The sequence below is a fragment of the Corapipo altera genome, unplaced genomic scaffold (assembly GCF_003945725.1).
Source record: "Corapipo altera isolate COAL_440 unplaced genomic scaffold, ASM394572v1 1, whole genome shotgun sequence".
Classification (NCBI taxonomy): Eukaryota; Metazoa; Chordata; class Aves; order Passeriformes; family Pipridae; genus Corapipo; species Corapipo altera.
In genome coordinates, this window is record NW_020884873.1 from 28,986,435 (window position 1) to 28,998,702 (window position 12,268).

The following is a 12,268-nucleotide window of genomic DNA, read 5'->3' on the forward strand; positions in this document are numbered from 1 at the left end:
TATATTTAAAAACAATTTGGCAAGTCTTGTTCATCAAACCAGTTTTCCAGACACAAAGACTCCACTTAATAATTTGTTCTTGGACTTACCACCCTTAAAAATTAAGTTAAATGAAATTATTTGGATCATTAGAACAGGTCTGCTAAGGTAGTTCTGGATTAATTAGAACTGATGAAGTTTTGCTGCCAGGTTATCTCAAGGTCCAAAGTTAGTGAGCACAGAAATGAAGTGACAAACACTAAGTAAGCATGGAAAAAAGTATCAGGAACACTACATGAGAATTAGGACTTTATGGTAAACATGGGACAGAATATTCATAGTATAAATAAATCACTATTAAGAAGCATATTAGGAAAGTGCAGTGGTGCCAACACAAACTAAAAATAATTTTATTCTTACCATTTGAGAGTGGCTCCGGGGACAGCCATTGATATCTTCAACCTTTTCATTTGCTAAACAAAAACAATGAGAAGAAAAGTAGAAGTAAACAATGAGATAAAACTTTCTTTTCCACTCCCCTCCCCAGTCAAAAAAAACCCAACCAAAACCCAAAAAACTTAAAACTTAAAAAATCAAAACAGAAAAAAACCCAGAGCAGAAAAGACACAGCAATAAAGTGCAGAGGGTTTTGTTGACGCAGAGCCCCCTTCTAAGTAAAGCTCAGTCGTACAGTAACAATACTCTTGTTAGCAGCAGTTGCTTCCACATGCCAAATCATGCAAAGGGGGAAGTGTGAAGGAGGTTGCTGCTAATTCTTCAGCCCCTGCAAAATAACTGCTGACATGAAATCTTCCACAATTGTCTTTGCAGGGTCAGGATACAGTTTCAAGGCATCCCAGAAAGTATGAGCCACTCCAACTAACAAAATGCACACATGGGAGACATATGGTTTAATGGAGCATTCATTTCTGACAATTCAAAGTGTGTAAGATACAGTTCTGGCCATTTAAAGTATGGTTAAACAGCAACTTCCAAACATGCTCACAGAAACATATTTTTTAATTAAGACATAGATGAACTACACAAATATCAGAGACATATGGACCCAGTCAAATTGTATTATTCAGGGTTCATCTTATTGTTAAATATGTTCAATTTGAATTATATATTCCCCCATGCAAGGAGTCAGCTTGCAGTGCTTCCTTCCCTCAGCCCTGGTCTTACCGATGATCTGGATGATTTCTGCTAGCAGAACTCCATCTGCAATGTCTTGTTGCAAATCCTTGATCAACCGCTTGTGGCCAGATTTTGCTAGGTAGTGGTTAGCCCAGTCAGTGTAAATCTGCAGAGCAGAGGGGGAGGGTAAGGGGAAGAAGGGGAAGAAGGGAAAGAGAGGAAAGAAGACAATAAAAAGTTTTAAAACAAATGTTGGCTTGCACACCAGAACTATTTTGGATCACATTCCCATTTAAGAAGTCAGCACCAAAGGAAACAATTTTAATGTGCTTTTTTTGCCTTTTTTTTTTTTTTTTTTTAACTGCCATGCCCCTCCCCCTGCTATCCACTGTTTTATTTTAACTTCAAATGATTCAGGCTGTTTCATGAGGCTTCAAACTTGCTGTGACCAAGCAAAATTCCCCTTATGAGTGTAAAGGAAACTCCTGTTGTAAATCAATCACATCTATTGCAATTCCACCTCCCACATTTCTATCTCTATGCATGCCCCACCAACAATTTTCATGCTCTGGAGCTGCCTAAGAGAAAGTGATAGCAGAGAAATGTGCCTGTGTTTGGGCAAGGATTCATTAGGTTGTCACTGGCGTTCCTGCACCTGGGGATGCCTCTGTGACACTTTGTGCAGTAATCACTGTGCCCCACTGCACAGGGACAGGTTGTTCATCCACTTGCCTACAGTTCTAAGTGTTCTAATGTGCACAGAGGAGGCTGAGAGCACCAGATGCATAGTAGTATTATCACTGGAATTAGAATACATATATTCTGGAAATATACTGTGTCGTTTCTCCTCCTAAAGTGGAAGGGAGAAGGATGAGTTTGAGGAGCACCAAATTCTTAGCAACAGGCAGCACAAAAATGGCAGTTATCAACAAAAGGTCGAAAAGGACCAGCTGAACATCCTCCTCCAAAATAAGCGAGGAGAAAAGAGGTGAAGAAAGAGTTTGAAGGCATTTTATAAGGCATGTATGTACACAGAGCATTTGGCAACACCTACAGCATGCACACAAGCAGAACCAGGTTCACTTAGGGTGAGATAAGAGGCACAGACATTTTCACCTCTACACTGAAGGAACAGTGCACTCCAAGAGGTGCTCACACCATCTGAGGTGTCCCAGCATACAGAGGGAGCTCACACTAGTGGAGATTGGTAGGAGGTGTCACACAGATGGAGGGTACCAGTGGCCCTTGGCAGCCAGTCCTGGCTCCCTTTTGCAGGGTGTTTGTGACCTCTCTCCTCACTCTAGAAAACAGGACTTGTACAGAATCTTTGACTACCATGGGATGTTGCCACTGAGAGGAAGCATATATGTCTGCCAGTACCATTGTGTGAGTAAATATTACTAAGGGTCTTTCTCTGCTAAGAATACTGTTTGAAAATGTTGAAACTGCACCTCTTTTATAAAAAAATAGATCCTCATAGATCCTTGGGAGGAAGGTATCAGAAACCCATTTTATGAACAGAAAAAAAAGAGGCCAAAGCCATTAACTACTTGCTTATTTTACCCAGGAAATCTGCAGCAGAGTAAGGGTGGGAAAACGGATGCAATTCCCAGAGTCTTACCCAGAGGACCATCATCTGCTTTCCACCCCTCAAAAGTATAACCACCTAGTCCATGTTCCCCTGCTAAGGACTCCTTTGCTACGTGAGAACCTTTGTCACAGATTTTCTCCCTCTTTCTTAAAAGAGAGAAAATTGTAACTTGTTTGGCCTATCTGATTTCTTCCCCTATTCCTGCAGAGGGATCACTGGCTGATTTGCCACAACTTTGACAGCTTTAGAACTTTAGATAATTCCACAGAATTAAACTGTGGAAGTGGATTCAGCTCCCCCATAGCCAAAGGATGCTGCTATTCGGTGGGGCCCTTAATTTCCCTGATGCACCCAGAAGTCCACTTCAGTCACCTGTGTTTTCACTGATTGATATTCTTTTTTTCCCTATTACAAGTGAGTGACATAAAAGGCTCCATTAAAATGTTTTATTAAAGCCAACTGTAGCTGAAAAAGTGTTTCTTCAACTATATAACCATATATAAAGAATTCTAATGTGGGGTCTCTAAAGATTGTAAAAACACATATTTAGTACAGTATGAAATCATGATGATAAAGATGCATACCACACCCATAGCATCATATATTCCCTACTACTGGTATTTCAGCTTCAGTCATTCTATTAAAGTAATGTCTCAGAAATACTCTCTGAGCTATTACTATAAGCAGAACTATTTTCTGTATTCCAATGAAACTGATCCACTGGAACATACAGATTTTAATTCCACTGGTATTATTTTAGGTTAGTTTCACATTACGAATAAAAATACTTTAGTAGGCATTTCCTTTTTCATTTGTCACACCCTCACATAATTGGGTGTATCAGTCCTAACTCTGACTACAATTTGAACTATCCTCTCACTAAGCAGATAAGGAAATTTCATTGTAGCAGCTGCTATGCCAGTGTCTACTATTCAAAGAATGGGCTTCATTGAACCATCCATCCCCTTTGCAATTTTCTTTTCCCATTAATTTAAAAGTGATAAGCATAAAGAATGCAAACAGTGTTTTTTAAGCAAAGGTTGATAATCCACATAATACAAAAATTTTTCTGATGGTCAGCATTTTGATAGTCATCCAATGGTAGAAAAACAGTACTGGGTGGAGGCAGTGTTAAAAGAGTTGTTTTTTCACTTCAGAAGTATTCTTAAAAAAATAATCAAAAAGGCAAACAGTTGTTGATGGAGACAATACAGCAAACCAACACCCAGCTGGCAGTAGAATATCACATGTTAACTCCTCTCTTTCTGTAAGGAGTACCACTTGCTTCTGGTTTCCCCCCCCCTTCCCCATAGGATGCCCTTCTCATTCATCTCATATTTCTGGGAACCCAGCTGCTCAGGAATTAGTTGTAAAAAATGAAAAGTATGTAGATAGACACATGAAATTATAAAAATGTACACATCTACTATAATCTGTTTACATTAAATTTTCTGATGTAAGTATAATGAGAAATAGAGAATCCCCCTTTCAATGTAATTATGCACCTCATAAAATTTAACTCCCTGGGAAAACATAAAGCTCCAGTGTGCATTGTCATTGACAATACTCACACAGAACAGAAGATAAAAAATCAGTAACTTCATGCAGCAGTCTGCTTTTTACAGGTGCTCCCCTTCCACTGGGTGCTGAGCAGCTCTAAGGAGGAGCTGTGCATGCTACCCCTCTTTTCAGAATCAGCAGTAGATCATGCCATCTTGCATTAATTGTGCAGCAATATTTCCCCCAAAACCTCTTATCTTTGATTTTTCTATGCTAAGGCTGTTTCAGAGAGGAACGCAGACATGAGGGTTAGTTGTTGCGGCACTTCCTGTCCACTTTGGCACTCCAGTAACCCTGCCCTACAGCCACACACTGGGCCGGGCTGCTGATTCACTCATGTCCTACCCAAGCTTCCTCTCCTACTACTCTGCTTTACAGGCACATCTGACACGGGAGTATTCCACTCCAACGCTAAGCTCTGACTGCTGACAATATACGAGATAGCCACTGTTATCTGTGACATGAAGGATCAGTCTCAGCAAAACGATAACAGAACAAACCTGATCCTGTGTTTGTGAGATCCAAGCCCCATCCCAGCACCGGTGATTTAACAGCTTGCAACATGAAACAGGATTCAGCTGGGCAATCTGAGCTCGAGCACAGCCTGCTCGTGTTAACAATGGTTTCCCCCAGCATTCCTCAACTGCTCGTCATACCAACCTTCAACAGAGTAGAGGAAATAAACTCTGATACCCAAATATAGTTAGGAACTTCACCTCGATACTTTACATGTAGCTACAAGGAGCACAGTAGAGCTGCTTGGCAGGATCTGTAATGAAGCAGTACACTTCATGATGCAGTAGCTTAATGAAGTGGAAAAGAGAGAGGATCTCACAGGTTACTGCCCTTCTTAGAAAATGCTTTAATCATAAGCCATGTAATTATACATCAGGTAGTGCTATAATGCATCCTCTTTAAAACTAAAACAGAAATGTTACCACCCACAATCAATGCCAAATGAGAAATGTCAGGTGGGTTTCAGAAAGTGCAGGCAGCCTATTGCAATAATAACGCATGACACTTTGTCACTGTCTTCCACTAAATCAGCTCAACATGCTTTCCAGGCATAAATGAGATCACCTCTTCTATTTATTATTTCTGTAGACATGGGGAAACTGAGGCATAAAGGCTGGTTTTTTATGTGGCTCACAAAAGGGCAAACAGAGATGGGAATACAACTCAGAGATTCTGGGTTAAAATCTTTTCTTCTATAAGCTTTTCTATCAGGTAATTTTATAAAAAGGCTTGGTGGGAAAATGCATATTCTGAGAATCAAGACCCTTCCAGATATTTTTGTTTGTTTGCTGTGGAATATGAAGCCTCAGCTCTGAAAATGGTCTCCTGTTGCTATCAAGAAGACGGCTTTCCATTCTTAGAGTATGCCTGTGTCACTCACTTATGTACCAATGCTGCTACTTAGGGAGAACATCAGTTGCTGCCAAGTGAGTTATACTAAGACCTTGTGACAGATTTCCATGCCATTTAGGAATTTAGGAGCATAGGTTATATTTGAAAAATATTAAAATATTTGTCCACTATATGAAAAAGTGTCCTTCCTAGACATGTGGAATAAACAGATAGTATCCACTTCTCATCACATGTCCTTTAAAATACTCTGTAGGAGATGACCGAATCTTCATTTATTAGCAAGGAAGAATTGAAATACTGTCCACCAGCGCTCACTCTCATGCTCTCTTCTGTGCACAATGTCACCCTAATACCTTTGGAGGTTGGGAGGCTTTTTTTCTCAAAAAGAATCTGTAGGCAACAGCAAGGTTCCCACAGATTTTTCTTTACTCTTCATCTTGTGGCAAACAAGTGTTGGAGAAATGGAAGAAAAAACTATATATTACCAAAGAAAACAAATGTCGCTAGCAGTATACCAGGGTTACAATATTTCACATCAATACACAATACTACTTTTTGGCATAGCAAGAGTTTGTCTTTTATTCTATGTTTGGATTATATGAATACATTTCACAATTCCTTTTTTTTCCTTACAAAAAAAGAAATAAAAGAAAATGGAACTATTAAATAGGCCCAAGACTAGAATTTTAACAGTCATCCAAAGTGGAAATACGGCATAATTAACCCAATAAAAGTGCTACATGACTTTCTAGTGTACTGTATTTACTCTGCATAAAATGTTGCCATTGGAGACAACTGATAGTTGATAGCAGTTAGAGCTTTTCACCCATAGACACCTGTTCAAATTGTGCTTGAAGAAAAAAGAGATTGATGAGTTGTTTCTGTTGCTCTCTAGTATGCTACAAAATGGCCTGCAAAGGCTGCATATCTAGTTCCTATGAGGTTTTCCAGTGTTTGGCCTACCCTGGATGCTTAATACCCAATAGAGCTTACATAACAGTCCCAGAGTCCCTGATGAAGAGGATTTGCCAGAGGAGAGGGCATGACCACCACTCTATTTCAACATAGCTATTCTTGGCTAATAAATTGTGGGTAGCAAAGCACATGTTGGAGTGTCCCTGAAGCTGTTTGTATTCATAAAGAGCTGGGCAACACATTGAGTAGTGTTAGAATAGGGTGAGAAAATCAGATTGCAATGAGATGCCTTTTTCTTTCCTACTGCCTATACATTAAGGAAAACTCAAATGGAAGGCAGGATCTGACCTTTTAAATATTTTCTTATTGAAGGTTATGCTGCTGGGATGCAAAAGAATAATTTATTAGCTTTAGTCCTCTACTTAGCAAGGAAAAAGGCTATTCTGGAAAAGAATGGTTCACATTTAAACTGCCATAAGAGACAGATCAAGCATTCAATTTATGTCTTGATTTAATCGACTATAGAAAACACACTGCAACTCATTTGCTATGAAGTAAAGCTAGGGTCTGGGGGTGGCACTTTCCATAACATTAAGCAAATTACACAAGAAAGAAAAATATTTACACAATTAAAAATATATAGCCAGAAAATGAAACTGGAATGACTTAATTTATAGGCAAGATGGAAGCTAATGCACTTCATTTAACAAAATGAAATAAGTATTAAATGAAATTCCACAAACCCTGTTTCTGAATCCCACTGAGCAAATGAGAACAATTATGAGTTAAGGAATAGAAACCACTTAGAGGGATACATGCCAACTAACCAAAATGTCAGAATCCCTGTAGTACAATTCTATTTTTTAAATAGCAGCATGTATCCATCAACACTACTCAGTAATTTACAGATAAAAACACAATTAAACAAAACTCCACTAATCCCAGCTAAGAAAATTAGTAGAAACAATACTCTTCAGCAGTCACTGGTAAGCTTTAGATGACTTACTGAACTTTAAGGAGACTGTTTTATATTTCCAAGTTTCACTTACAGCTTGTGATCTAATCACTGAAGAAACAGTACTGACTTACTGTGTTCCTTTTCCACTCATTTATTCCCAAATCCCAACTCAGAATTAATTGAACACGTGTATTTGAGGCCAATATTCACCAATGGCATAGGGTCAAGACTTTTGATGCTTCTGTGCCAGATGAAAGGTAACAGTATGAGTTTCTTTGAATGTATATTTGTGTGTATTTGCATGTAAAGTTAGCTGAGTAATTTGTATATTGCCCAGCTAAAAATCCAACTCTTTATAGAATAAAATAACTTGTTCACCCTTTGTAAAGAATCATACCAATTTGCTTTACAGTTTAATCATATAATTTTATTGGCTTCCTACACCTACTCTTCAGTCCTTTGCAATGGCAATAAAATACCACAGGAAGGAGCCAGATATTCATCCTTCAGCTTCAGGGACCCCAACCAGACAGCTGCTTCTCTGCAGGCTTGTGCTGCAGGGAAGCAATACGTTTCAAAAGAGCAATACCATCGTGGTTATCAACATTGTCCTTGAGCTTCCTGAATTATTAGGAGACAATACTAAGTACCACCCACACAAAGTGATCCTCCAAAGGAGTCAACCTTGACACTCTCTGTTATAAATACTCCATATATTTGTCTGTACAACTTTGGAACTATTTCTTAAATATACTTTTTTTTGTATCTTTAAAGTACATTTCAGCATCCATTTGGTGAAAGTACAATAAAATACAGGAGCTATTATTCAATGCAGCTTTTATGTAAAACATTGATTAAAACTAATATCTTAGTTAATTTTATTACAGTGAGGAAGACCATGATGCCCTGGGGGGCATAAGTGTTACACCTAGAGACAGCACTCAGAAGGTGTCTTACCATTTTAGTTCAGATAACGAATGTGATTCTTAATGTGATCCTACCACTTGGGCTCTGTCAAAGATCCTCTTCACGTAAAAAGAAACAGAGAGATGTGCTTCAAGAGCATGAATGCACTCCATTCACTAACCAGAATTTAGTCTGTGTAACAAAACTAAGTAATTCTCCATCCCCAAAATGTGTACCTTAGATGCTAGCTCTTAAGTACCAAACTTGAGTTTCCCTACAGAGCAACCCTTCCTGCTAATGTTGGCATAAATGTGTTCCAGAAGTGAGGGGGCAAGGAGTATGTGATAAAAAGAGCTGATGACTGTCCTGTGTGGTGAGATACACAGAGCTGCTTCTGTAAGATGATGTGATGCTATAGTAGTGACAGATATAAGAGGAGCACATGCTTTGTCTTTATAGTAGTGATGCGTGAAGAAAGTAATTTGATCAAAAGCACAATACCAGAATTCTCTAATACAATTAAATGAACTGAAATATATGAAAATCCCTCTATCTCCTGTAGGTGCACCCGCACTTGAACATCATCCAAGCCTGCCCAAAGCTTGAAGCATGGCTCTCTGTGACAGTTCCTGGCTAAACAGAATTCCTGCAGAAGAAACAGCTGATATAGGAAGGAGCACCTTTTACTATCCAAAGGAAGAAGGATAAAAAGAAAGCCATATTTTTACTTCTCTGGGCATCCAGGATAGAAATGGTGACACTCCATACCAGAGGCCTCACTCCATTCCCTTGAATGAAACTTCCTATGCTCTAAACTTGTATGAATTCTACTTCTCATAAATGTCTTATCACTTCCAGGATAAGTTTCATGATCAGTCCTGTGTTCACTTGAATGAAGAAAACCACAGTAAGCAGTTAAATTTTCTGCAAAGGAAAAAATGAACTGAATTTGCACAGGTTTCCTTTGCAGTTCACCAATATCACAGCAACACAGATGAATGGAGAAAAGACTTCTACAATCTCAGACCTGACTACAAAGTATGAAGTAATTCGGAGAACAAAAGCATCATTACTTTGTTGATTTATTTTTGTTCACAATCAAAAAGCCACTCTTGGTATCAAACAGACCATTCCTGGATTGAGTCAACACCTGCCTTTGGAAATCAGCAACGGAGCTCCTTACATGGAGTTGAGACACTGTGACACTACTCCAGATTTTCCATCAAAGCTCATTTTTAGGATTTATAACAGGGAGATTCTTTCCACATTGCAATTTGGCATTAAAGAACTTGGCCTGGGGATCAAAATAACCCTCTTCACCAGCACTTCTTTTTAAGTGTGGAAAGGCAAATTTCTGATATATAAAGATGCAAAAATATTAAGACATACATTTCTTCTTTTATTGTGAGAAAACAGTAGCAAATAAGACTGCAAGACTGCAACTAACTTTAAATATAAAGTCTTCAGGAATTTTTGAGGCTTAGAGACTAATTTGAATTGTCTGGTTTCTTCTCATGTGGGAGAATAGCCCTGAAAATCAAACTAACCAAAATACACTGTTTGCTTTCTGAGCTACATATTTTATAACAAGACATTTTAACTCTAGCTTAATTTTTCTCTGGGCTTTGATGTTTAGAAGCTGTTTATCACAAACTCTATGATTTTAATATCGATAAATGTCTTGCACGCATTCAGCACACCACTGAGGTGCTAAAGGTCACACAAAATTATTAAGTAAATAGGTTAATGATTTCGAGTGTAAGTAATCTGAGCCTCTTTTCACTGTTATTAATCTGTTAAAACAGGTCTTCTTGGTGAATGTGAATATAGTAATGGTCATGTGTGTGCAACCATTTTGCCTTTTGCTACCCAGCTGAATCTTAGGAAAATTAAATTATGCTTACACAGATGACAGCCTACACATATACTTCTTCAGATCAAGAAATGTAAAACAGTGTTTCAGGACTTGGAAGACTAAGGACACAGCTCAGTACAACAGGAATACCACTTCAGGACACTTTTTTCCTTTGATCACCATTGAAAGTGCTGCCCATAATAAGAACCTGCCCATTCTGATTATAATAATTCTTAAATTTACAATCATCCAGCACAATAAATTTTATTCATGAAGTAAGTTTTGTCAGTCAATATTCTTAAACAACAAAGAGAAGGTAATAATCTTATCATAGCTTTGACAATAGAAGACTTTTCATCCCAAACGAGATTCACTATTATAATCTCTCTCATTTCTTAATGAAAGATGTGTCTCACATACCTCTTCTGTAACACAACCGGATTTAGAAGGATCTTACAATGGAAAGAAAAAGGTTCTAGATTCTTACTAAAAACATTCTAAACACCCTTCCTTTCTATTATAAAAGGTGCCTAAATACCTCTAGTGAAGGCTTTGGCTGCACTTCACATGAGAAGAGGCAGTATCTCAAAGAGGGAGGTCCTTTTGACCTGGGGAGTCTCCTTCACTGTTCGTTGTCCCATGCAAACCTTCCAACAGATATCCAAACTTTTGGTTCTTCTACACACTTCTATAGGACTACAGCACCCCCCAAAATAATACATGAATAATCACATGAATATGTGATTCATGACTCAAAATTTTTTCAGCCATGATTTACCTCTGAAAAAAATGAAAACCCATTCTTTTATGACACAAAACAGTGCTTTTGTGTTTGAGGTTTGTTCTCTGGGTCCTCACAAGTGGTTGTACACAGGGTACCCACTGCCCTCTTCCTCAAGAGACTGATCTCCACACCCCACAAGTCTTCACTCGCTGTCCTATGTTTCCTTTTAAAATACACATTCTGGTGATACACTGTCTCTTGGATAATAGACTAGAAATGAAGGATAAGGATTGACTAACTCACTTGAAAGGGTCACTGGCTTTAAATTTAGTTAAATCCATATTTTTTACCTCCCACACAATCACCCCTTGGGACTAAAAGCTTCTGTAAAGGATTAGGAAGGAGATACTCTCATTGCGGCCACACCACTGTACAGAAAATAATTCAAGATTTGGGAAGTTGTGAGTAGGAAGCAGATGAGGAAGAAAGGAAGTAACTGAAAACACAAACAAATAACTTTGCTGGCTAGAGATTATAGCATTCATTTTGGACAGAGGTGGTTGTTGTCCAGCCTTTTCTTCCAAGAGCCTTTCTGTGTTTTGTCCCACTAATGTAAGTAAGAAATAGAAATGATCCAGTAAAAGGAGCATCATATCTCCTCTCAAATGAATCTCTAATCCAGCCACCTACCACCTTGTGTCCCATCTCATGTAAGGCTCAGTTGTTTTCTTGGACTGTGGTGATGCACAGCACTAATGACACCACTAGCTCCTCAGGTAGCGCTGAGAAGGCTGGCACTCCAAGACAGTCCACACAGCTGTTTAATCGCTCAGAGGCGTGTGGAGTATTATTTTGGGGAATTCTCTACTTTTTTAGAACAAGAAAAACTGTTTTTTTCTGGCCTTTCCCATTAACCTTCTAACTCCCTGATAAACTAGGAATAAAGATAACTTGTTAGCGCTTTTTTTATTTTTTTTTAACAGGAAATATTTATTGCTGATGAATAATGAATATTTCATTCTGAAACACTGGGTTGTTTGGCTGGTTTTTTTTCCATCTCTAACTTTTTCTTATAGTAGGCAGGTGCTTATTTCACCTGCCCTTTAAATAAACCTGGCTGGTATGATGCTTAAGTCTGTGAAGCCAATGCAGCTTCTGAGCATTCTCAGAAGTACAATTTCATGTCTGTACAAATCCTTAATGCAAAAAACTGGAATGGTTATGGATGGAATACAAGTGCTGCCAAAACAGACAGCTGCTGAGTGGGAGTTCTGA

General features: G+C 38.5%; 1 protein-coding gene across 9 annotated transcripts in view; it reads right to left on the reverse strand.

Moving 5' to 3' along the window:
• NAV3 (neuron navigator 3) overlaps positions 1 to 12,268 on the reverse strand; it is a 399,897-nt gene that overhangs the window by 182,596 nt on the left and 205,033 nt on the right. For all 9 annotated transcript variants that reach the window (XM_027655698.1, XM_027655672.1, XM_027655690.1 and 6 more), the window contains 2 exons: positions 1,165 to 1,282; positions 400 to 452 (listed from right to left, as the gene is read on the reverse strand). In XM_027655698.1, coding sequence (XP_027511499.1) covers positions 400 to 452; positions 1,165 to 1,282 — 171 coding nt within the window. The remainder of the gene's footprint in view (positions 1 to 399; positions 453 to 1,164; positions 1,283 to 12,268) is intronic.